This window comes from Lepidochelys kempii, chromosome 23 (assembly GCF_965140285.1).
Source record: "Lepidochelys kempii isolate rLepKem1 chromosome 23, rLepKem1.hap1, whole genome shotgun sequence".
NCBI classification, from domain to species: Eukaryota; Metazoa; Chordata; order Testudines; family Cheloniidae; genus Lepidochelys; species Lepidochelys kempii.
In genome coordinates this window covers 16,648,673-16,674,071 of record NC_136402.1, presented here as the reverse complement: position 1 = coordinate 16,674,071, position 25,399 = coordinate 16,648,673, and the positions used below count along the sequence as shown (strand labels likewise).

At 68.3% G+C, this 25,399-nt stretch overlaps 2 protein-coding genes across 2 annotated transcripts; both read left to right on the top strand.

Moving 5' to 3' along the window:
- The first annotated feature begins 2,528 nt into the window (after nt 1–2,528).
- On the top strand, nt 2,529–8,161 carry LOC140902122 (paired box protein Pax-6). The gene is given in 8 exon segments (XM_078850047.1): nt 2,529–2,643; nt 3,883–3,937; nt 3,939–4,030; nt 5,434–5,516; nt 5,833–5,983; nt 6,571–6,668; nt 7,134–7,305; nt 8,079–8,161. Coding segments are annotated over 8 exon segments (849 nt in total).
- A 13,405-nt stretch (nt 8,162–21,566) lies between these two features.
- Nucleotides 21,567–23,291, top strand: LOC144929663 (uncharacterized). The gene is made up of 4 exons (XM_078850013.1): nt 21,567–21,664; nt 21,838–21,933; nt 22,144–22,311; nt 22,558–23,291. Exons 2-4 carry the CDS (start codon nt 21,848–21,850, stop codon nt 22,793–22,795), a joined length of 492 nt encoding a protein of 163 aa, XP_078706139.1. The 5' UTR covers nt 21,567–21,664; nt 21,838–21,847; the 3' UTR covers nt 22,796–23,291.
- The last annotated feature ends 2,108 nt before the right edge of the window (nt 23,292–25,399 follow it).

Sequence of the window (25,399 nt, the reverse complement as noted above, 5' to 3'; positions counted from 1 at the left end):
CAGGCATTCGGGTGGGGCAGGTCATGTGGGCTTCACAGGGGAATAGACCCATACATTGGGGGGGCGGCGCATTTCTGGGTGGGCTGGGGTGTTGGGGGGTGACAGGACACAGAATGGGGAAACTCTCTGCTTTGCCAGTGCCCTTCAATCCCGACCCACAGCCCCCCGCTTCCCCCCCAGCTCTGCCGGTGCCCCCTCGGTCCCGACCCACAGCCCCCCGCTTCCTCCCCAGTTCTGCCGGTGCCCCTCGGTCCCGACCCACAGCCCCCCGGTTCCCCCCCCAGTTCTGCCAGTGCCCCTTGGTCTCGACCCACAGCCCCCCGCTTCCCCCCAGCTTTCCCAGTGCCCCTCAATCCCAACCCACAGCCCCCCGCTTCCCCCCCAGCTCTGCCGGTGCCCCCTCGGTCCCGACCCACAGCTCCCCGCTTCCCCCCAGCTCTGCCGGTGCCCCCTCGGTCCCGACCCACAGCCCCCCACTTCCCCCCAGCTCTGCCGGTGCCCCCTCGGTCCCAACCCACAGCCCCCCGCTTCCCCCCCAGCTCTGCTGGTGCCCCTCGGTCCCGACCCACAGCCCCCCGCTTCCCCGCCAGCTTTGCCAGTGCCCCTCAATCCCAACCCACAGCCCCCCGCTTCCCCCCCAGCTCTGCCGGTGCCCCCTCGGTCCCGACCCACAGCTCCCCGCTTCCCTCCCCAGCTCTGCCGGTGCCCCCTCGGTCCCGACCCACAGCTCCCCGCTTCCCCCCCCAGCTCTGCCGGTGCCCCCTCGGTCCCGACTCTCAAGCTGTGCTCATGGGGGTTGGGGGGGCCCTCTCAACTGAGTGTTTTCTGGGGACGGGGAGGGACACCCCAACATTGCTAAAGGGCAGCAGAGAGACCCACCCTGAGGGGGGTGAGGGAGGGGATCTGGCAAGGGGGGTGTATGACATGAGAGACAGATGGATCGATGGGGGTGGAGGGATGGATGGATGGAGATGGATGGAAGTGGCTGGATGAAGGGATGGCCGGCCGGATGGACTGACAGACAGAGATGGACAGATGGACGGTCGAATAGATGGATGGACGGACAGAGACGGACGGATGGATGAACGGACAGATGGATGGACGGACGGACAGACATGGACGGATGGATGGACAGAGATGGATGGATGGACGGATGGCTGGCTGGACGGACAGCGACGGACGGATGGACAGATGGATGGACTGACAGACAGAGATGGACAGATGGACGGTCGAATAGATGGATGGATGGACAGAGAAGGACGGATGGACGGACGGACAGAGACGGACGGATGGACAGATGGATGGACTGACAGAGACAGATGGATGGATGGACAGACAGGGACGGATGGACGGACGGACAGACAGATGGATGGAAGGATGGATGGATGGATGGATGGACAGAGACGAATGGACAGAAAATGGATGGATGGACGGATGGATGGACAGATGGAAGGATGGACGGATGGACAGAAATGGATGGACGGACGGACGGACAGAGACAGCCGGCCGAAGCTGCCGCTATCTGGGGCAGCCTGTCTGGTCCCTCTTGTCTCTCCCCAGCCCCACTGCAGGGAGGGGCCAACCACTCTCAACCCAGCCTGGGGGGCTGACCACAGCCCCTTTAGCCCCCGCCTCAGCTCAGTGCCCCCCAATGGCTCACTGTGACATGGGGGGTGAGGGCTTCATGGAGGCTCCGGTGGGTGTCCAGCAGAATTCACATCCCCACAGAAGCCATCCTCCCCTGTGCCTCAGTTTTCCCCTTTGTGCGCTGGGGCCCAGGGACCAGAGCCTTCCCAGAGGCAGGGATAGCTGGGCCCAGCCCCCTGTACAGAGCTAGAAACCTGAGCCCCCCCCCAGCCCCCCTGCCCCCCAGCCCGGCTCCCTTGTGTGTGAGTCACAGACAAGGGGAGTATGCAGCTGGGACCCCGGCTCAGTGGAGCTGTGGGCGGGGGTCAGGGCCGGGCTAGCAGGGGGCTGGGGGTCGGGAGTGAGGGGCACTGGCAGGGCTGGGGGGGGCAGGGCCGGGCTAGCAGGGGGCTGGGGGTCAGGAGTGAGGGGCACTGGCAGGGCTGGGGGGGGCAGGGCCGGGCTAGCAGGGGGCTGGGGGTCGGGAGTGAGGGGCACTGGCAGGGCTGGGGGGGGCAGGGCCGGGCTAGCAGGGGGCTGCGGGTCAGGAGTGAGGGGCAAAGGAGAAGCCCCCCCCTTCCCCAGCGCCCCCTGCCCCCCGGCACGGCAGCTGCACCCCTGGGGGGGAGAGGGGGGTCCTGTGGAGGACGCTGCAGTGCCTGGGCCCTGCTGATTTCGCGGCAGAGACGTCTGCTCCCCCGCGTCGCCGGCCCCCCCGCGCCCCACCCCAGAGCCAGCTGCATCCCCACTCCCCACCCCAGAGCCAGCCGCATCGCCGCACCCCCGCTCACCGGCTGTGTCTTTCGTCCGGCTCTCTGCAGGCCCCCAGGGCGGCTGCTGCCCCACGTCCCCTGCCTGGGGGGTGACCCCCCGGCCGCCCCTCGCCGCCCCGGCGCCGGTCCATGGGGGCAGATGGGATGTATGAGAAGATCAAGATGCTGAACATTCAGAGCACGGGCTGGGGCGGGCGGCAGGACTGGTACCCGGACGGGCTGGTCCCCGGGCAGCCCAACCCAGGTAGGTGTGGGGCAGGGGCAGGGGAGGGGGGAGCCCTGAACCCTCAGCCTGTTCTCCCCCCCCCCCGCTGCTGGGACCCCCCCCCAGCCTGTGTGCCCCACAGCACCCTGCCCCCACTGCCGGGATCCCCCCCGACCCCCCCCGGCCTGTGCCCCCCACACCACTCCCCTCCCCCACTGCCTTCCTCTTCCCCTTCCTTCTCCCACCATGCTCCCCCGCCTCCTTCATCCCCCTCCCCCCCCGCCGTTGCTGGGGGATGTTTCTCGCTGTGACCCCAGCGGAGCCCCCCCCCCAAAAAGGATAGTTGAGGGGTGAGGCCAGGCTGGTGATGGGGGCAGAACAGGGGATGGGGGTCAGACCTCCCCCCCCTGCTCTGGCGCTCAGTTCCTGGCCTGTCACCTGCCCGGCGGGGGCTGGGAAGCGTCATGCTGGGGGGGGGGCCGAGCCCAGCCCGGGGCTGTCGCTTCGCATCAGGGTGGCAGAGCTGACGGGCGGGTTTGTGTCCCCCGCGGGCACCGGGTGCAGCACCAGCTGGTGGGCCTGGATACGGGACACGGGCAGCGCCGGGACGGGGGGGCACGGCTGGGAGGGGGGAGCAGCGGGGGGGATCTGCGGGGGGACAGAGATGGGGGAGAATGTATCCAGCCTCCCCCAACATCACCGTCCCCCACTTCACTCATGACTCCCAGCCCTGCCCGTGCCCCTCATTCCCGCCCCGCAGCCCCCTGCCAGCCCGGCCCTGCCCCCCCAGCCCTGCCGGTGCCCCTCACTCCCGCCCCGCAGCCCCCTGCCAGCCCGGCCCTGCCCCCCCAGCCCTGCTGTGCCCCTCATTCCCGACCCGCAGCCCCCTGCCAGCCCGGCCCTGCCCCCCTCCCAAGCCCTGCTGGTGCCCCTCACTCCCACCCCGCAGCCCCCTGCCAGCCTGGCCCTGCCCCCCCCCCAGCCCTGCCGGTGCCCCTCATTCCTGCCTCCCGCAGCCCCCCTGCCAGCCCGGCCCTGCCCCCCCCAAGCCCTGCCGGTGCCCCTCACCTCCCGCCCCACAGCCCCCTGCCAGCCCGGCCCTGCCCCCCCCCAAGCCCTGCCGGTGCCCCCTCACTCCCGCCCTGCAGCCCCCTGCCAGCCCGGCCTGCCCAGTGCCCTTTTCCCCATGGGCGGGGGGAAGCTAGCCATAGGGGGGCTCCCCTTCCCACAGACCCTTCCCTGGGAGGGGTGATGCGTCTCCCCACTTCGCACCCCCAGACACCTGCCAGCAGCTGGAGTCCGAGCCCCTGCCCGGGCCCGGGGCCGAGGACCCCGGACGACTCGCAGCTCCGGCTGCAGCTGAAACGCAAACTGCAAAGGAACCGAACGTCCTTCAGCCAGGAGCAGATCGAGGCCCTGGAGAAAGGTGATGGGGGGCCGGGGGGGGGGCTGAGCCGGACTCTGGGGGCGTCACAGGCCAGGGGCTGTCAGGGTGTCTCGGATCCACAGACAAAATAGTATGAACAATAATCCCACTTTGTCACTCTTGGGTGTATCCGGGGGGCTGGAGACGTGGGGGACTCTGAGATAGCGCGTGGCTGGGGGCTCGGGAACCGCTCGGAGCCGGGCCGGGCAGGATTGGGGGGCAGCGTCTCCCCTCGGGGCGCCCTCCCGCCAGGGCCAGGAGCCTGCTCGGCTTTGGTGCCTCCTGGGTCTGACCGCGGCGCGTCCAGCACCCCGTGAGCTCCCCGTGGCGAGCCCACCCCGATGGGACCCCTGGGGAAGCCTCACCCTGCCCCCAAAGGGCCCTGCCCCCCAACCCCGCAGCCAGCCGGGACTCCCAGCCAGTGGGTGACACAGCGTGGGGCAGAGCTGGTGAGCACAGACAGCAAAGTCCATCTTAGGGGGACCCAGAGCATGGAGCCCTGGACTCCTCCCCCCCCCCACAAGTCCCAAACCAGGAGACTGACCCCCCACTTCCTGCGATTCACCGGGGCTCTCAGCCAGCCAGGAACACAGAAGGGCTGTTAGCCGACAGGAGCATGGTCTAAACCAGAGCTGGTAGGTACAGAGACCAGGACCCCTCAGTCAGGTCCCTCTGGGGGGCTGGGGAACCCAGACCCCAGTTCTGGGCCTCCCCACCAGCCAGCCCCAAACTGAAACCCCTTCCCACTGCCTCCCCCAGTCACCCCCCTCCCAGCCCCTCCTCCAGCCTTTGTCCAGTGTCCCGGGCAGAAGGTGTCACCTGGCCCCAGCCCCCTGCTGGGCTCAGGTCCCCTGCTCCCCAGGGAAGCCCCCCCCCCGGTACCCCCCCACCATCAGTACCAATGCAGCTGGCAAAGGAGCGAAACGCCCCTGCAACATTCCCAGGTTAATACTCCCCACCCCATCACCCACCTGCCCACTAGGGGTCGCTGCAGCGCTCACACCCCCCTTATCCCACCACCTAGACACACTGGGAAACTGAGGCACACACGTAACGAGCAAACGTTAAGAACTTTCCCAATTTGTCACACCGGGGTACTGGAGATGTGGGGGGACCCAGGGAACCCTGGGCGTATCTGGGGGGCTGGCGATGCGGGGGGACCTGGGGAGCCCTGGGCGTATCCAGGGGTACTGGCGATGCGGGGGGACCTGGAGAGCCCTGGGCGTATCCAGGGGGGCTGGAGATGTGGGGGGACCAGGGAGCCCTGGGTTCCATGTGCACAGGAGGCTCCGAGGGCAGCACTTGGTGGGGGGCACTGGGGTTTTGAGGGTGCCGAGAGGGCTCTAGAGATACAGGGGCCTGGCGGGGGGCCCTGTCTCTGACTGTGCTGCCCCCCCATGCAGAGTTTGAGCGGACTCACTACCCCGACGTCTTTGCCCGCGAGCGCCTGGCTGCCAAGATTGACCTGCCCGAGGCCCGGATCCAGGTGAGGGAGACTCCCCCCCCCATGTCCCCTCAGGGCCCTCCTACCCCAAGGGAGACCCCTCAAACCCAGGGACACCCCCGATCCCCAGAGGTGTCCCAAGAGAGACCCCCCCCCGCCAGAGGGACACCTTTGCCCCGAAGGAGACCCCCTGGCTCCAGGGTTAATCCCTCAGCCCCCAGTGGGGAGACCCTTGGCACAGCCCCATGGGGAAACCCCGCACTCCAAGGGAGATCTCCGACCCCCCAACGGGGACCCCCATTCACCACCCCGAGGGAACCCCCCCACAGGCCCCCTGACACCTGCCCCCCCCCCGCAGGTCTGGTTCTCCAACCGACGGGCCAAGTGGCGGCGTGAGGAGAAGCTACGGAACCAGCGACGCCAGGCGGGCGGGTCCGGGCACCTGGGCATGGGCAGCGGGGCCTTCCCTGGCAGCGGGGCCTTCCCGGCCGCGCCCCCCGCCGGCTCAGGTACCCCCCTGCTGCCCCCTGGCATCCCCCCACTGCCCTCCATCCCCCCTGCCCCCGGTACCCCCCAGTACCCCCCATCCCCACTGACACCCAGGTACCCCCCAGTGCCCCCCATCCCCACTGCCCCCTGGGACCCCCTCTACTGCCCCCATCCCCACTGCCTCCTGCCCCCCCCCGCCCTCCTGTCCCCATCCATACTGTCTGCTGGATCACGGGTCTCCCATGGCTCCCTCAGCCCCTCCACCCCCCACCCCCCCACACCCCAATCTGTGCTACCACTTGCCAGATCAAGTACCCGCCCCCCCACCCCACCAGTCGCCAGGCTGCAGAGTGTCGGCCGGTCTCCGTGCCCAGGCGGCCGGGCAGCAATATCACTCTGAGATAGCGCGTGGGTCGCTGCAGCGCTCACACCTCCTCGTCCCACCACCAAGATACTTGAGTAACACACAGGGGAAACTGAGGCACGCAGCATAAAACACTAAGAATGGTCCCGCTGTGTGCCTACCCCCAACCCACCCCCACCAAAACACCCCCCAAGGGACGCCATATCCACCCCTGGCCGGTGGATGACTGTCCTCTCCCGCCAGGTGCCATGCTGGGGCGCAGTGACGGCCCCCTCCCCAACAGCTACGGAGCCCTCCCACCCCTGCCCAGCTTCTCCATGGCCAACAGCCTCCCCATGCAGGTGAGGGGGGTTGGGACCTGCTGGGGAGGGTGCATGGAGAGGGCCTGGGGGGGTACGTGGGGTTGATGTGGGGTGTGGGGGCTCAGCCTGGGGGAGGTCCGTGGGGAGGAGAGCTTGGCCTGGGAGGGATCCATGGGGTTGGTGTGGGGGGGGCTCAGCCCAGGGAAGGGGTATGTGGGGTCCGCATGGGTGGAGGACTTGGTTTGTGGGGGTTACGTGGGGTCGGTGGGGGGGGCTCAGCCTGGAGGAGTAAGTGGGGGGGGGTCCCGGCCTGAGGGGTGGGGTTAGTGTATGGGGGGGCCTCAACCCCGGGGGGTACATGGGGTCAGTGTGAGGGGGGACTCAGCCCGGGGGAGTATGTGGGGTTGGTGTGGGGGAGGCTCAGCCCAGAGGGGTTTACGGGGGGGTTAGGGGGGGACTCAGACCGGGGGGGGTTACAGGGGGCTCAGCAAAGGTGTCTCACAGCCCCGCCCCCCCCCGCAGGCTGTCCAGCCGGTCGCCAGCCAGGGCACCTCGTCCTTCTCCTGCATGATCCCGGGCGGCTCCGCGGGGCGCGGCTACGACCCCTATGGCCCGGCCCAGCTCCCGGCCCACATGGGCAGCCCCAGCCTGGGCACCGGCTCCAGCACCTCCACCGGTGAGGGGGGGCACCCCCGGGGCAAAGCATCGTGGGAGCAGGGCTAACGCCAGGGGCGGGCAAAGGATTCTGGGAGCAACGTCAACGCTTTGGTTTACCCCCCACCCACTGGGGCCACCCCAAGGCATTATGGGATTAGTGGGTGATGGGCATTGGTCTCTTATACATCCCCAGGCCTGGTGCTGCCCATATGGACCAGCTGCCCCTGGGCAGAGACTCTGCAGCCTGTCATGGCCCGTATGGACCAGCTGCCCCTGGGCAGAGACTCTGCAGCCTGGCATGGCCCATATGGACCAGCTGCCCCTGGGCAGACTCTGCAGCCTGGCACGGCCCGTGTGGACCAGCTGCCCCTGGGCAGAGATTCTGCAGCCTGGCACGGCCCGTGTGGACCAGCTGCCCCTGGGCAGAGGACTCTGCAGCCTGGCACGGCCCATGTGGACCAGCTGCCCCTGGGCAGAGACTCTGCAGCCTGGCACGGCCCATATGGACCAGCTGCCCCTGGGAACAGGCTCCGTGGCCTGGCACGGCCTGTACGGACCAGTTGCCCCTGGGCAGAGACTCTGCAGCCTGGCACGGCCCATATGGATCCGCTGCCCCTGGGCAGAGACTCTGCAGCCTGGCATGGCCCGTGTGGACCAGCTGCCCCTGGGCACAGGCTCCACGACCTGTCACAGCCCATATGGACCAGCTGCCCCTGGGCACAGGCTCTGCGGCAGGTGGGTCCTTGGGGGCTCTCTCCTGCCCGCCTAACACCCCGTCTCTCTCTGCCCCAGGTCTCATCTCCCCCGGCGTGTCGGTCCCTGTGCAGGTCCCTGGCGGGGACCCGGAGCTCCCTCAATATTGGCCCCGTCTGTAATGATGGGAGAAAACAGATCCTTCCCGGGGGGGGCAGGGCGGAGGCCGTGCCCGCCCCCTTAGGGGGGCAGAACCCATGGCTGGGGTTGGGGGTGGTGTGGGGATTCCCCCAGCTGCCCAGGGTAAGTCCTAGCCAGGAAGGGGGAGCCCTCTGCCCCCCCAGTCTGGGGGAGCCCCCTGCCCCCCCAATCCCCAGTCACCCCCTCCCATTCCCGCATGTCGGAGTTTGTCTATTAGAGACGCTGTGACCCACTGTGGCGTGTGTTGGGGGGGTACAACCCCCCCCATTACCGAGCCCTTCCCCATGTCCGCCTCCCCTCCCCCTGGGGGGATTTGGGGCACCCCCCTGTCTAGTGTTCCCCTCCCCTCACCCCCAGAGAGGGGGGGCAGTAAAGTACCAGGGGGAGCTGGCAAAGGATGCTGGGAGAAGCGCTCAGGCCTCGCAAAGGATGCTGGGAGACACGTCAACTCGGCCAGGCTGGCAAAGGATTCTGGGAAATGTGCCAGCTCCTTGTCCTCCTGGGGCATGATGGGATAGTGGGCGACCCCCCCCACAGACCCATCACCAGGGGAGAGGGGGCTGTCTGCCCCCCCAGCCCCGCTCACCCCCCAGAACTTTCCCTGCAGGGATGGACCCATCTGGGGCTGATAGATCCTGGGGGGTGGGGGAGAAAGGGCCCCCATTCTCCCCCCGCCCCAACCCCTGACCTGTCCCCCCCCCAGCCCCCTGACACCCCCCCTTGACCTCCCTCTGAGGCCCCCGCTGTGGTAGGTTGTCTGGTGTGTCAATAAAGGCCGTCTGTAAATAACAACAGGCCCCCGTTGTCCGTCTGTCCGGCTGGCTGTGTGGGAAAGGACCCCCCCCCCGCCCCCGCGCCCACCATCAGAGCCTCGGGCCCTCCGCCTCCCAGCCGGGGAGACCCTACAATAAACACCCCAGCCGGCAGCAAGCCCCGGGAGCGCCCGGCTGCCTCCGGAAACGGCTTCTGGCTGTCAACAAGGGCGGGGGGGGGGGGCCGGGGGGCCTGCGGAGGAAACACCTGGGGCATCCGGGGTGGGGGGTGGCTCTGCTCCCCCCCCCACAGCTATTCCTGCGCTAGTGTCACCCCCCCTTCAGCAGCCGGGGGGGGGTGCTGTGGGGAACGGGGAGGGGGGGCTCCTGGCTACTCCAGCTCTGGCTTCCCCCAGCAGGGGGCGCTGTGGGGTGGGGAGGACACCAGGTGTGTGTGGGGGGCAGATACCCCCTGCCCCCTCATCCCAGCCCCTTAGTCCCACTCGCCCCCCAGCCTGGCTGCCCCAGACCACCCCCACTGCCCCCCTCCATCTGCTGTCCCATCCCCCTGCTGCCCCAGACCGCCCCCACTGCCCCCCTCCATCCGGTGTCCCCCCATCCCCCCCACTTCCCCCCTCCATCCGCTGTCCCTCCTTCTCCCGCTGCCCCCCTCCATCCGCTGTCCCCCTCCTCCTGCCCCCCGCCCAGCAGCACTGCAGCAGAGCTGGTGACAGGGAGCCGGATGCAGCCCCCAGGGTGATGGGGGCGTGGGGGGGGCAGGGGGGGGGTGTCAGGACAGATCAGCGTCAGGCCGACATTAAGGGGCCAGGCAGGGCCGGGTGGGAAGATCTGGGCTGGATTCAGCACTGGGGGGACGGGAGCCGAGGTGGAGACAGCAGGGGGGACCCCCCTAAATCCAGCATCCCCCAATGCCCCCCAGCACAGAGTCCACACCCCACTGCCCCTCATTCCCTCCACCTTGTTGGGACCCCACCCCGCTCTCCTCCAGCCCTAGTGACACTGCAGGACACAGCTGTGGGGGTGTCCCTGATAAATTCCCAGCTCCTGGAGTCCCGGGAGGCAGTGAGGACCAGCCCCCTCCCCCCGTCCCCCCAAACCTGGCTGCTGCCCCACAGACCTGGGGGAGAATCTAGGTGGTTTGGGGCCTGATTTAGGGTTTTGGAATATTTGGGGCAAAACTACTGCCCTGGCCTGCCCCTCTACTGACCCCCACATCCACTGCCCCTTGCCCCCTCATGCCCCCCACCCCAATCCCCCGTGGGTCAGTGTCTCTCTTGCCTGGTCAGGTCGCAGCAGCGCTGGGGCATGGGGAGCCCAGGCCGAGGGGCTGGGGCCGAGGGGGGGTCCTTAAGGTGACTTTGCCCCCCTGCACCCCGCCAGCTGAGGGGTGTACGACAGGCATCCAGGCTGGAATGGGGGGTGCAGAGCGGGGGGGGTCCAAGTTGGGATCAGGGTGCAGGGTCCAGGCTAGGCCAGGCTGGGGGGTGCAGGGTGTGGGGCGGCCTGGGATGGGGGACTGGAGTGTGAAGGAGGAGATCTAAAGAGGATTCTGGACTTGAAGGTGTGGGACAGAGTGCCCCCCACAGCCCTGCCAGTGCCCCTCACTCCCGACCCGCAGCCCCCTTCCAGCCCAGCCCTGCCCCCCCCCACCCCCAGCCCTGCCGGTGCCCCTCACTCCCGACCCGCAGCCCCCCTTCCAGCCCAGCCCAGCCCTGCCCCCCCCCACCCCCAGCCCTGCCGGTGCCCCTCACTCCCGACCCGCAGCCCCCTTCCAGCCCAGCCTTGCCCCCCTCCACCCCAGCCCTGCCGGTGCCCCTCACTCCCGACCCGCAGCCCCCTTCCAGCCCAGCCCTGCCCCCCTCCACCCCAGCCCTGCCGGTGCCCCTCACTCCCGACCCGCAGCCCCCTTCCAGCCCAGCCCTGCCCCCCCCACCCCCAGCCCTGCCGGTGCCCCTCACTCCCGACCCGCAGCCCCCTTCCAGCCCAGCCCTGCCCCCCCCACCCCCAGCCCTGCCGGTGCCCCTCACTCCCGACCCGCAGCCCCTCTGTAGTTGAGGTTTGTGACCCTGCAGCGCCCCCACCCCCCTGCCCAGCTATTTTGTTATTAACCCTTTCGGGGTGCGGCTGCCTCTCGGTTCCTGTTGCCGTTGTCCCCCTCCACCCCCAACGTGAGAACCAGAGACCCACCCACCCGTCCCCCCACCCCTGATACCTTCCCTGTGGGAGGATGTGGTCGGGAGGGCATGGCAAAGGCTGGGGGGCACCTGAGGGGTGTGTGCTCCCTGGGGGCTGAGGACGCAGGGGGCTTAACAAAGAGGTGGGACATGGGGAGCCCCGGGCTCCCCCCACAAGTTCTGCCGGTGCCCCTCACTCCCGACCTGCAGCCCCCTGCTAGCCCGGCCCTGGGCCCCCCCAAGCCCTGTTGGTGCCCCTCACTCCCGACCCCCAGCCCCTTGCTAGCCCAGCCCTGGGCCCCCCCACCCCCCAGCCCTGCCGGTGCCCCTCACTCACGACCCCCAGCCCCTTGCTAGCCCAGCCCTGGGCCCCCCCACCCACAGCCCTGCCGGTGCCCCTCACTCCCGACCCACAGCCCCCTGCTAGCCCAGCCCTGGGCCCCCCCAAGCCCTGTTGGTGCCTCTCACTCCTGACCCCCAGCCCCCTGCTAGCCCAGCCCTGGGCCCCCCCACCCCCAGCCGTGTCGGTGCCCCTCACTCCCGACCCGCAGCCCCCTCCTAGCCCAGCCCTGGGCCCCCCCACCCCCAGCCGTGTCGGTGCCCCTCACTCCCGACCCACAGCCCCCTGCTAGCCCAGCCCTGGGCCCCCCCAGCCCTGCCGGTGCCCCTCACTCCCGACTCGCAGCCCCCAGCCAGCCCCGCCCTGGGCTCCCCCCGGCCCTGCCGGTGCCCCTCACTCCCGACTCGCAGCCCCCAGCCAGCCCCGCCCTGGGCTCCCCCTGGCCCTGCCGGTGCCCCTCACTCCCGACCCGCAGCCCCCAGCCAGCCCCGCCCTGGGCTCCCCACACACACAGCTGAGGGGGGATCTACCTGAACAAGTTGGGCCTGGGGGGTGGGAGCTGTGAGCTGGGGGGTGGACACCCAAGCCAGCTGCAGCCTGTTTCCTACCCCTGTCTCCCAGCCCCAGGGCACCACTGTTGCCCCATCCCTGAGCTAGGGGGCCAGGCTATCCCCGCAGGAGCCAGAGACTCCTGGCTATGAAGAGGAGCAGGGAGGGAGCGGGGGAAGGGAGCCAGGACTCCTGGCTTCTTTCCCTGGCTCTGGGAGGGGAGTGGGGTCTAGTAGTGAGAGCAGGGGGGGAGGGGCTGAGAACCAGGACTCCTGGGTTCTCCGTGCCTCAGTTTCCCCTCCGGGTGCCACCAGCGAGGCTGCGTGCGCGTATCTCTCTCTCGCCTCCCCCCGCCCCGTCTCTTCCTGTTTATGAGGCTGGAGCCCGGTTCTCGGCGCTCGCTTCCCCCCGGGCCGGAAGCGGCACTTCCCGCCGCGCCCCATTGGCTGCGGGGCCCGGGGGGGTTTAAAGGCTGAGCCTGGCGCGGGGCTGGGGGGAGATGCGGGGTACAGACGGGACGCGAGCGGCCAAGGGTAAGTGGTGGCTGGTGTTACTCGGACGCCTGGGTTCTCTGACCCTCCCACAGACCCCCCCCCCCCCGGCCCGGAGCCAGGGAAAGAACCCAGGAGTCCTGGCTCCCTGATACAATATCCGCGCCCTGCTCTAACCACTCGTCCCCCATCCTCGGCTAGACCTGGGATCGGACCCAGGAGTCTGGGCTCCCAGCACCCCCCTGCTCTAACCACTAGACCCCACTCCCCTCCCAGAGTCAGGGAGAGAGCTCAGGAGTCCTGGCTCCCAGCCCCCTGCTCTAACCACTAGACCCCACTCCCCTCCCAGAGCCTGGGAGAGGACCCAGGAGTCCTGGCTCCCTGAGACAATCCCACCCCATGTGCTCTAACCACTAGTCCCCACTCCTTTCCCAGAGCTATGGCGAAAACCCAGGGTGGGTTTTGGGGGGGGGGAAGTGGCTGAGGACTCTGGGTGCTGAGATACAGTGGTGGGGAGACCCATGCTGCCCTCTAGGGGTGCACCCATCTGGGGGCCCTGGGTTATTCACTCCTGGGAGGGGTGCAGGGGACCCAAGGCCCATGTAGATCTGCCAAGGAACCTAGTATTACTAGGCAGAAGGGGTGGTGGCAGAGGGGGTGGGGGTCATTACGAGTAATAGGGACAAGGATCCATCTGGCTGAGCCCTGACCTGGCGCCATCTGTTGTGGCTGTTCACACGGGGAACTCCTCGGGGCAGGACTGCGGGACTGTGCAGTGCCTAGCGTGATGGGGGCCCTGACCTTGACTGGGGGGGTGTCTGTGTAGTAGGAGGTGGGGGGGTGAGCCCTTCTGTTCCCTGGGGCCCCTGTCCTTGCAGGGCCCCATGTCCCAGGTGCAGGGGCTGTGCCTTGCTCCCCCCAGGAAGTGGCCTGACCCAGGCCTGCTCCATCCTCCTCCCCAGGGTTCCTGGGGGTTTTGTGGGGGGGCCTGTGGGAAAGAATAGAGCGGAAGGTGGGTGGCATTAAAGGCCAGAATGGTCGGGTGGGAGGCATGGGGGGGCAGAGTGTCACTGGGGGGCCACAGTGCAGCTCAGATGGTGGAGCGGGGACTGGATTTTGCTTCTGGTTCTCTGGGGCCTGCCTGGCATTGGGGTTGGGGGGCAATTGCCCCCCCACTGTTATCTGCCCTCCACAATTCTCCAGTGTCTCCCTGCCCCCCCAGGAGTCCTCTCCCCTCTTCCCCACCCCCGTGAGATTCTGCTTCGGAAACCGACACGGAACCGAAACAGACATGAAAAAGGGAAGGAACTTGGGGGGGGGGGGAGAGTCTCAACCCCTCCCAGCCAGATAGGGGATCCTGGGGGGCTGGATCTCAGAAGGGATCCCCCAACCCTCTGCTTGATTTTCCCCCCTGCATCTCCCCTGCCCCGTCTGACTCCAGCCCCTGTGTCTGTCTGTCTCTCTCTCTCTCGCAGGTCGTCCCACCGAGTGACGGATCCTGGGGTTCCCCCGAGGTGGCTTTGGGGAGGCCTCTCTCTGCCCCCCACTCTCTCCCAACCCTTGTACCAGTGTCATGCTGCAGCGAACCCTGGTGCAGAGGATGGATGAGAAGGGGGGGTGGGAAACTGCGCAGCCCCCCGCAGGGTCCTGGAACCCCAAAGACTCAACGTACCAAGAACAACTCCCAACCCATAGCCCCCTGCGTACCCCCAGCCCTGCCAGTGCCCCTCACCCCGCCCCGCAGCCCCCTGCTTGCCCCTGCCCTGCCCTGCCCCCCGCAGTCCTACCAGAGCCCCTCACCCCCCGCAGCCCCTGCTTGCCCGGCCCTGGGCCCCCCCAGCCCTGCCAGTGCCCCTCACTCCCCCCCCCGCAGCCCCCTAGTCACCCCTGCCCTGCCCCCCGCAGCCCTACCAGAGCCCCTCACTCCCAACCCGCAGCCCCTGCTTGCCCGGCCCTGGGCCCCCCCAGCCCTGCCGGTGCCCCTCACCCCCGACCCACAGCCCCCTGCTAGCCCAGCCCTGTCCCCCCCCAGCCCTGCCGGTGCCCCTCACTCCCGACCCGCAGCCCCCTGCCCTCCCCCACCCAGCCCTGCCGGTGCCCCTCACTCCCGACCTGCAGCCCCCTGCCCTCCCCCACCCAGCCCTGCCGGTGCCCCTCACTCCCGACCTGCAGCCATCTCTCTGCTCTTGTGTGTGGACAATAAAGGGGTCTGGCCGCCGCGGTTGGTTTCAATGTAGTTTTCGCGGCTGACTCCGGGACTTCCATTTTTAGGGATTTTTTTTTTTCCATGTCGACTGAAATTTTTCCAGCTGCAGAAGATGCTGGGGGGGGGGCAGACGATAATTATTTCACGACAGCTTCTGGCACCAGGTGCCCCCGAGCCCTTTGTCACCTGTTTGATCCCCGGCTGCGGCCAGTCTCCCCCCGCAGCCGCCTGCGAAGCCAGTCCCGAGCGGGGGGCTGAGTCTGGGGGTTCCCCCCCCGCCGCCTCCCCCAGCCCTGGTTCCTTGCTGTGGCCTGGCACCGAAGTCTCCGCCCAGCGCTGGGTGGAAAACCATGTTTCCCGGGGGGGGGGGAGAGCGGAGCCTTGCTGGGGGGGGTCATGGCAGGGTCAGTAGGTGGGTGGGGGAGCAGCAGCCACTGGGGGGGGGGGTGTGGGAGGGGAACCCCGGCCACAACTCTGGATCCCTGGCAAACACCCCCCGCCCTGGGCCAGGAACGAGAGCCCAGCTCCCACTTGCCATCTGACAACCCCCCCCCCCCAAGCCCTGACCTAGGCTCCTTTCCCCACTGACCCCCCCCCTCTGGGGGCCAGGAACCAGAGCCCAGCTGCTACCTCCACTCAGACCCCCCCAGCTCTGAGCCAGGCCCCTTCCCCACTGCTGCCCCCGACACCCTCCTGCCCCCCTGGTGCTGCCCCTGTCCCATGCTCTGCAGACTCCCCCACTTCTCCGTGGGGCGGGTCTCCCCGGGCTTCCACCCTCCCCCCATGAAAAATGGGACGCCCCCCAGCAGGGAATCATTTGTCTCCTGCTGCCACCTAGTGGCGGCTCTTGGCAGCTGTGCCCCATTGATGCCTGGGGAAAAGGGAGGGGGGGCAAGTTGCACAGGGGAGAGGAGCAGGGTGGACGGGAGGGAGGGAGGGAGGCTGGGGGGAGGGGGCAGGTTGCACTGGGGACAGGAGGGGAGTGGGGGAGGGGAGCAGGGGGGTCCGTCGGGGAATCACAGGGGCTGGGCTTTGCCCCCTCTGGCGCCAGTCTTCTGGCTGTGAACCCGTAGTGGGCTAGGCCCCACCGTCCCCCCGAGGCCTCCAGCTGTGTCCATGGGCCCCAGCTCTTGGGGCAGGCACGGGGGTCCCGGGGGTGTTGGCAGTGACGCAGGGCCCCCCCAGTGCAGAAGACGGGGGCCGGGCCGTCCCCTGAGTTCAGACCCTGCCCAGAGCCCAGCCCAGCTGCTGTGACCCCGTCTTCGGGCCTCCCCAACCCGCCATCTGACCTCAGCCAGGTCAGCCGCCAGCCCCCCTGTCCCTTGGGGTCCAGCTGGGGGCCCTCGGGGGAGACCCAGTTCCCTCCAGGGTGTCTGCTGGCTGCTGGGGGGCCCCATTGCGCTGTCAATGACCCTCCCCATGGGGCGGACACCCCCCAGCTCCCATCGCCTGTCCCGAGGGCAGAATCAACCCCCTGCCCCCCACCCCATAGCTGTGCAGAATGCAGGGGAAACTGAGGCGCACACACGCTTAATAACATTGCTACAGAAAATTCCAAATTTGTTCCAGCATAGCATGGGAGGGGAAGAGCTGGGTGGGGGTGCACAGGGGGGCAGGTTAGAGCCCCCTAGAACCAGCCCTAGAGCATCAGGCCAGACTGGTCCCACCTGCCCTGAGCCTCCCAGCTTGGGCCCCTTGATTCAGGGGGCAGCAGTCAGGTGCAAATTGGGGAGCAGACCCAGGCGGGGTGGGGGAGGGGGCAGACACCTGGCCAGGGGAGTGGCCGGGGAAGCTAGCCTGTGGGACACCCCAGCCCCTGAGGGGCCGGGGCACCAGGGGACCTGTGGGGCAGGTTCTCCAAAGCCGTGGGGGCCGCAGTGGGGCTGGCAGACGCCCTTGAGCGAGGGAGACTTGGGGAGCTGAAGTTTTGTGGTACCTGGGTAGTGCCAACCCCCCTTCCCTGGCCCTCCCCTCTGAGCTCCCCACTCCCTTTGCTCTCCAGCCAGATCCCTCCCCCCTGAGTCCAGCCTCATTAGCACAGGGTGCAAACTGTCCCCCCACTTCCCCCAACACATCTGGGTACCCCAGGCCCGGCTTCATGTCCTGGTCAAACTCAGGGGTCCCCCGTGGGTGAGCGCCTGCTGGCTGGGAGGTGTCCCCTGGCAACCATGCCCACCCAGTCATGCCACGGTGCAGAACTATGCAGCCAGTCAAGGGAGAAGGGTCCTGCCAGGTACCGTGTCCTGCCAGGTACCGGCCCCATGCCCACACAGGGACACACAGACACATACACGGACACATGCCCCCCATGTGGAGGGATCAGCAGGTGCGATGCAGCGAGACTGGTCTTAGTGTTTTCGCAGAATACTGGGTGCGTGCCTCAGTTTCCCCTGTGTGTTACTCAAGTATTGAGGTGGTGGGACAAGGGGGGGGTGAGCGCTGCAGCGACCCCTAGAGGGCAGGTGGGATACGCCGCTGGGCCGCCTGGGCACAGAGACCGGCCAGCCTGGCAATTGGTGCCCGGGGCCCGTCCCCGCAGGGAGCCAGCCGGCCCGGAGGTGTTGGCGCAGAGCAGGTGGGCTGCTGGCCCAGGAAAGGGAGAAAGGACGGAGGAGGGGCACCGGGTGGGTCTGGGGTGGGGTTGTGGGAAGGGGTCAGTGAGTCTCCTGGTCTGGGACTTGAGGGGGGGAGTCCAGGGCTCCAAGCTCTGGGGTCCCCCCAAGGTGGACCAGTTTTGCCCCATGCTGTGTTACTGGCTGGGGGTCCCGGCTGGCTGTGGGGTTGGGGGGCAGGGCCCTTTGGGGGCAGGGTGAGGCTTCCCCAAGGGTCCCATCGGGGTGGGCTCGCCGTGGGGAGCTCACGGGATGCACGGGGGGGCTGATTCTGGGACACACCCAGGAGGGCACTGAAGCCGAGCAGGCTCCTGGCCCTGGCGGGAGGGCACCCCAAGGGGAGACGCTGCCCTCCAAATCCTGCCCGGCTTGGCTCCGAGCAGTTCCCGAGCCCCCAGCCCGGAGGGGTTGGTGAACGTCCAGTGCAAAGACTCGCTCCCAGGGGCCGACAGGAGAAGCCACCGGAGAGAGACCGGGCCGAGGGCGGCGCCAGGCGGGGCCCCAGGACTGTGCCAGCCTGGCCAGAGACGGGGGTCCTGGTACCACCCCTGGGGGCTGGTGCCGCTGGGAATCCAGGCCTGATTTCCCTGAGGTCTGGTTCCTCTTCTCCCTTTGCTCGAACCCGTGTCGTGGCCCCGCCCACTCCCGCTGCTGTTCGGGGCACCGGGGGCAAGAACCCGGCCGTGGACAGTGCCGGCCCATTTCACAACAGAGCCGGTCGGGGCAGGCTGGAGAGGGGCGTCTAGGAGCAGCTCCCTGGACAGCTCGGGGAGCGGAGGGGAGGGGTCTAGCGGGCAGAGCTCAGGGCTGGGAGCCAGGACTCCTGGGTTCTCTCCCCAGCTCGGGGGGGGGGGTCTGGCACATAGACCCTGCATGTTCATTCTGGCAGGCAACAGGCAGAGACCTGGGTTCTGTTCCCATCTGCCCCCCACCCCCGACCTGACCTTGCAGGAATGATGCTGAATGTCGGCGGGGTGGGGATGGGAAGTCACAGAGGCCTTGGGGGTAAACAGTAGCCCCTCACTCCCGACCCGCAGCCCCCTGCCAGCCCAGCCCTGTCCCCCCCACAGCCCTGCCAGTGCCCCTCACTCCCGACCCGCAGCCCTGCCGGTGCCCCTCACTCCCGACCCACAGCCCCCTGCTCGCCCGGCCCTGCCCCCCTAGCTCTTCCAGTGCCCCTCACTCCCGACCCGCAGCCCCCTGCTAGCCAGCCCTGCCCTCCACACAGCCCTGCTGGTGCCCCTCACTCCTGATCCGCAGCCCCCTGCCAGCCCAGCCCTGTCCCCCCCCGAGCCCTGCCGGTGCCCCTCACTCCCGACCCGCAGCCCCCTGCCAGCCCGGCCCTGGGCTCCCCACAGCTCTGCCGGTGCCCCTCACTCCCGACCCGCAGCCCCCTGCCAGCCCGGCCCTGGGCTCTGCCAGTGCCCGGCTCTCTCATGGAGGGCTCAGCGCGTGACTCATGGCTGCGCCTTACGTCCCAGTGATAAATATTTACTCCTGGGATAATTGTTTCCCCCCAGAAGCACTGGGGCCGTTTCCTTCTTGTGCCGGGAAGGGCCTGGCTGCCAACAGATGCCAGGCAGCGCCACCGACCCAGGATTTCCCCACGATCCCGGACCTGCCACATGCAGGATGGAGGAGGGGGGTCCACCAAGTGTGTGTGGCTCTGCCGGTGCCCCTCACTCCCGACCCGCAGCCCCCTGCTAGCCCAGCCCTGTCCCCCTCCCAGCCCTGCCGGTGCCCCTCACTCCCGACCCGCAGCCCCCCTGCCAGCGCAGATGCGGGGGGGGCATGTTGTGGAGGCAGCGTTTGTCCCGGTCACCGCGCCCCCGGTTTCCGCCTGTTTATCCTTCCAAATCACTTCCAAAGTTCAAGGAACTAAAGGAAAAATATAAACAAATTCTCAGCTCTGGAAATAGATTCACCGTCCCCCCCCCCCCCCATCGTCTGCCCCCACACGCAGGTGGTGTCTAAAAGCATCTAACAATCACCGGGCACTTCCTGCCCCGCATCCGGCTTCCCAGCCTGGCCCGACAGCCGCTCACTAGGGCAGAGGCATGGGGGGGGCTCAGTGCCCCCCCAAGGCAGAGCAGGACCAGCCCAGGGAGGGGGACGCACATGCAGGCCCAGTGCCTGACCACCCCACTCCCCTGGCCTGGGGTCCCCAGATTTCGCCCCCATCCCAGATCTTGACCCCTGCCCCAGGCCTGGCCGTTCCAGGAGCCCTGGTGCCCCATTGTGCTGGAGTAACACTCACACAGTGTGTTTCGCAGCTCTAGGCTGGGCACCTGCGTCACCCGCCCCCTGCCTGTGACCCGCGTCCCAGCTGCTTCCCCCCCCCCGCACCCCCCCATTGTTCTCAGCCCCCAGCACACACAAGACGCATACGCAGCCCGGTTGTGTTATTTCCTGTCGGGAGCCCTCCAGGTGCTGCGGAAAAACCAGCCACTTCCAAGGACAAGGAGGAGAAGGAGCCGGGGCCGCCCCCCTCCCCATATGGCCTGAGCTGGGAAGAGAACCCAGGAGTCCTGGCATCCAGCCCCCCCGCAACCACTCATTTTCCCCAGCACAGTCGACCTGTGGAACTCCTTGTCAGAGGATGCTGTGTTAGGCCCACCGATGGCTATTAGCCAGGCTGGGCAGGGATGGTGGCCCTGGCCTCTGTTCGCCAGGAGCTGGGGATGGGCACCAGGGGATGAATCACTCCATGAGCCCCTGGTCTGCTCATTCCCTCTGGGGCGCCTGGCCCCTGCCGGCAGACAGGACACTGGGCTAGAGGGACCTTTGGTCCGACCCAGTCTGGCCGTTCTGATGTTCTAATGTTCCATTAGACCCCACTGTCCTCCCCAAGAACCCAGGAGTCCTGGCTCCCAGCCCCCCTGCTCTACCCACTAGACCCCAATCCTCTCCCAGAGCTGGGGAGAGAACCCAGGAGTCCTGGCTCCCAGCTCCGCCCCCCCCCACTCTAACCTTTAGACCCCCTCTCAGAGCCAGGATAGACCCCAGAAGGGGAGCCCTGGTGGGGGGTTATGAGTTGGGGTCAGGGGGAAAATCTCATTTCCTGCTCCCCAGGCTCCCCCCCCCAGTCTCTTGCTGTGATCCCACCCTTTCCCGAGCCTCCAGCAGCCCCCGGGGGGGGGGTATTGCCTGTATGCTGCCCCATCCCACAGTCGAGGAAATCGGGCTCTGTTGAGCCAAGTTTCATGTCAGCTCACCTGGTGGGGGACGGGGAGCAGGGGGAATTGTTTGTGTGGGGGGCACTAGGAACTTTGGTGGGGGGAGACGTGGGGCAGGGAGCACTGGGAAGGGTCTGTGGTTTCAGGGGAGCCTTGGTGCCCGTCCTAACCCTGGGGGGGCAGCACCCCCACCTGTCACACAAGTGTGCAAAGGGGGGTTAATTCACATGTGAGGTGCATGGGGGAAGTTCCTTCTGAACAACACCCCGAACCTCGGCCTATCCCCTAGCACCTGAATCCCTGATATGGGGAGAGGGGGAGGCTGTTAACTGAGCCCCCCCAGTTCTGCCTCCCCCACATCAGGGCCAGAGGAGCAAGGGGTTTCTAGCAGGGAATTTCCTACCTCCGCGGAGGGGGGCAGGGGAATTCCAGCTCAAGGCACTGGGGGGAGGGGGAGCCTGTACAAAACCCCTCCCCCACCAGGGCATCCCCCACTTGGGAATCCTGGCAGGGCCCCCCAGCCCTGCCGGTTCCCTTCACTCCAGACCGGCAGCCCCCTCAGCCCTGGCGGTGCCCCTCACTCCAGACCTGCAGGCCCCCCACCAGCCCTGCCGGTGCCCCTCACAACCGACCCGCAGCCCCTGCCCCCCCAGCCCTGGGCTCTCCCCAGCATCCCAGACACGTGCCAGCCGGATCCCTTTGGGGGCTGGGGCTGGGGGGGGGCGGCGGTGAGTCAGCCCGGGAGACGTGAGAGTTCGCATCCGCGGCCCCCTGGTGTGTGGGGCCCGGCACGTACTTCAGTGCCCCACTGCGGGGGGGACAGCGGGGCGTAGGAGAGGGGGCAGGGGGCGGGGTGACCCCTCCTGCCCGATAATCGGGGGGGGGAACCAGCCTTTACCCCCCCACCTCGGCTGAGACCCTTGGGGCGGGGGGCGGGTTATAAAGTCCCAGCCCTTCCCCCGCCCGGTATCTCCCTCCCACACACTCCGAGACAGCTGTAAGAAGCCTCCCCCCCCCGTCACTCCCCCACCCCGCCCCCCCGGCAGCCGGGATATAAGGGGACCAGCCGGGCTGCGACTCCATCCTCACCAGCCACCCGGACAGACAGACAGACAGACAGACATCGGCACCGCGCCCAGCCCCCCCGCACCCTGACAGCAGGGGTAGGTACCGCACCTGCCCCCGGGATGGGGGCTTTAGTTAGCCCGGACTCCTGGGTTCTCTCCCCAGCTCTGGAAGGGGAGTGGGGTCTAGTGGTTGGAGCAGGGATGGGGGTGGGGTGGGGTGCCCGGACTCCTGGGTTCTCTCCTCTGCTGACTGGCTGGCTCTCTTCTAGGCTCTCAGCCATGGTGCCCCTCGAACTGGTCTCGCTGCTCATGGTGACTTTGGCAGCCCCGTGTGAGTCGCAACAGATGGGGGAGCCCCCGGCCAGGTGAGAGGGGCACGGTGGGTCTATGGCCAGGTGAGGGCTGGGGCGGGGCAGGGTGAGACACCAGCCAGGAGGGGCTTTCCATTGGGGTGGGGGGAACACAGCTGGGGGGGGGATGCTGAGTGGAGGGGGTTGTGGGGGGGAGTGGGTGAAGGGTTGGGGGGCTCCCCCCACATTGGGACTGTTTTCACAATCCCCCATTCTCTGTTGTAGATGGTACCCCCCGCCTGTGATTTCCTTCCTGAAGCAGTTGTGGGGGGCACAGAGGGGGCCCCCCCTGGCAGCGCCCGCCCCTCAGGAGCCCAGGCCAGCAGCTGGAGCCAGGCCTCCATGGTACGTCCAGCCGGAGGGCGCGGGAGAGGCGCTTGGCCTGCCCAGGAGGTAAGTTCCGGGTAGTTTAGGGGCAGGGATGGGGTGTCATGGGGCACCGGCACCCCCATGGGCCAGAACCCCTCCTCCACTCCCAAGGGGCGGGGGGAGGAACGGGGGGCAGATGTTCCCTCATCAGAGCTGGGAGAGAACCCAGGAGCCCTGGCTCCCAGCCCCCCTGCTCTAACCCACTGGACCCCGCTCCCCTCCCAGAGCCGGGGATGGAACCCAGGAGTCCTGACTCTCTTTCTCCCCCAGCCCCCAGCGCCGGATCCCCCGCCAGCTCTCTCTGCAGACGACCGGGCGTGGGTGCCAGCTGGGCACGTGTCAGACCCACCACCTCTTCAACTGGCTGTACCACATCGGGGCCAGCGACCACAAAGATGACTCCCGGAAGGACATGGCCGACCCCATGGGCTACGGGCGCCGACGGCGCTGGGCGGGGAGCCCTGGCCGGCACCGGGGGCCTGCCCCCCGCCTCCACAGCACCCGCTGAGAGCAGGGCTGGGCGCAGCTGGGGTACATGGAGCCCCACCCCGCAGAGACACAGCCGGAGCCGGGGCAGCCCAGCACCTGTGCCCGGAGAGACCCGGAACTGGCAGAGAATGGGGGACGGCGTAGCTGGGGGGGTGGCACCCAGACCCCTGCCCTGGAGCGACAGGGGCACCTACCAGCTCCATGCTGCCCCCTGCAGGCAGCACCTGTTGCTGCAGTGCGCCCCCCCCCGCCGCCATGCCAAAGGGGCAGCCGGCCCCCCCCGGAACTGGGGAGCGGACCAAGGATTGTGCTGGGGGTGTGTGCAAAGAGATGCCTCCCCCCAGCAGCGCTTGCCCGTCTAGAGCGGGCAGCCCTGGAAGACAAGGGGACCCCCAAGTGGCACTGTGGGGGAGACAGACTGTGGGGCGGGCCGGGGGCTACTCCTGGCCCCCTGCATAATGGACAACGGGGCCTATGGCCTGAAGCGCAAATAAAGAGGTTTATTTGAACAGCCAGAGATGCCTCCTCCAGTCTTGGGGGGGGGGGAGGAGGACCCCAGGGGGTCAGCCAATGGGGGAATTGGCCTTGGGGTTGTGACAAGCGCTGCGCTCTCAGAGCCAGGAGAGAACCCAGGAGTCCTGGTTCCCAGCCCCCCCCTGCTCTACCCACTACACCCCGCTCCCCTCCCAGAGGTGCCTATCAGAGGCTAGTAGCGTCACTGACAGACACCCCCCCACACACCCCGTCCCATTGTCCCCGTCCCGCCTTCGGGCCCCTGGTGACGCCCAGGGCTAGCATGAGGCATCCCCCTCTGGGACCCCCCGGGGCTGTGCCCCCTTTCCCCAGCCCCCCACCATTCCCCCTGTGATGCCTGCCCCCCTCCCCCACTATTACCCCTTCCCCCAGGCCCCCACCATTCCCCCTGCCCCCTCACCCCAGCCCCACCCCTCTCGCCCCATCCCTCCCCCCAGCCCCACCAGAACCCCTCCCCCACTATTACCCCTTCCGCCAGGCCCCCACCATTCCCCCTGTGACGCCTACCCCCCTCCCCCCAGCCCTCCCTATGGCCCCACCCCTCCCCCCACCTCCTCTCGCCCCTCCCCCAGCCTGCCCCCCCTTCCATCCCTCGGTCCCTCCCTCCCGGCTCTGACGCTCCGCGCAGCCTCCAGACGCGTGTCCCCCCCCAACCCCCCCCGCCCCACTTTCCCGGGCGGCCCCGGCGCCGCCGCGAGCAGCTGGGCGAGGGGCACTGGGCGGGCGAGGGGCACTGGGCGGGGGAGGGGCGAGGGAGGCTAGGAAGGGGGGGATGGGCTAGCAGGTGGGGGAGGGACGCGAAGGGAGGGGGGCTGCCCCCAGGAACGAGCGGGGGGTCGCAGGGAGGGTCCCGTTCGCAGCCTGGGGGAGGCTCGGGGGCCGGGGTCTCAGGACGCCGCCCACCGCTTGCAGCAGATACCCCCGCTTGGATCCTGCGGGCAGAAGGTGAGTGAGGGGGAGGGGGCTGGGAGCCGGACGCCTGGGTTCCATCCCCAGCCCTGGGAGGGGGTGGGGTCTAGCGGTTAGGGCAGGGCGGGGCTGGGACTCCTGGGTTCTCCCTCTGGCTGGAGGGAGGGAGTAGGGCCTAGTGGGTAGACCAGGGGTGTATGTTTGGGAGTCAGGACTCCGGGCTTCTCTCTCCGGCTCTGGGGAGCTGATGGGCGGTTTGTTTCCCCAGCCCATCGATATCCTTTGAATTGAGATCCCAGCCCCTAGGGGGGCCTGTCTCTCGGGGGCTGATGGGATGCGGGGGGCAGTGCTGGGGGTGGGAGGCTGCCTGGGGGCTATTTACACCACTGACAGCCCTGTCTGTGATCGATGGGGGCTCCTTGCGGGGGTGGGGGCCCTGTAGGGTGGGTGTAGCGTGGGAGGGGGCCAGGAGTCAGGACTCCTGGGTTCCTTGGGCGCAGCAAAGGGTCTAGTGGGTTGGAGTCCTGGCTCCCCCCCCCTTCTCCCAGAGCTGGGGATAGAACCCAGGAGTCCTGGTTCCCAGTCCCCCTCTGCTCTAACCACTAGACCCCACTTCCCCCTTGAGTGTCTGGACCCAGAGTCAGCCCGGTGTGTTATCTGCGTCCGGGTCCCTTCCTGTGGGGGTGGGGAAGGTCGCAGCCCCCAGAGCGTCTCCTGTGCCAGGGAGTAAAGGTCGCTGGCTGGGGAGGGTGTTTGCCAGGCACAGGCCAGGCTCAGCCAGGCAGCTGGCCTCCGGACTCCTGGGTTCTATTCCACCTCTTCCGTCCCTCCCAGCGTCAGTTTCCCCACAGGTACAGGGAGCCTGCCTTGATCTGCTTAAACTGGGAGGCCTGTGGGGCAGGGACTGTGTGCTGCTGTGGGGCAGGGCGGCGTCCAGTCGGGGGACCCTGAGCTGGGTCAGGGGCTGTGCGGAGCTTGGCACGATTTGGGGGGGGGGCTGATCTGGGTTGGGGATGGGGCAGAGGGGGCCTGGGCCGGGAGCCAGGACTCCTGGGTTCTCTCCCAGGCTCTGGGAGGGGCGTGGGGGCTAGTGGTAAGAACAGGGGGCCAGGACTCCTGGGTTCCATCCCTGGCTCTGGGAGGGAGTGGGGGCTAGTGGTTAGAGCAGGGGGCGGTGGGG

Excerpts from the sequence above, each read along its gene's own strand:
- LOC144929663 (XM_078850013.1), top strand. The coding sequence starts at position 21,848 with ATGGTGCCCCTCGAACTGGTCTCGCTGCTCATGGTGACTTTGGCAGCC. Across the intron at positions 21,934-22,143 it reads ATGGGGGAGCCCCCGGCCAG|ATGGTACCCCCCGCCTGTGA; the intron begins GTGAGAGGGGCA and ends TCTCTGTTGTAG. Across the intron at positions 22,312-22,557 it reads GCGCTTGGCCTGCCCAGGAG|CCCCCAGCGCCGGATCCCCC; the intron begins GTAAGTTCCGGG and ends TTTCTCCCCCAG.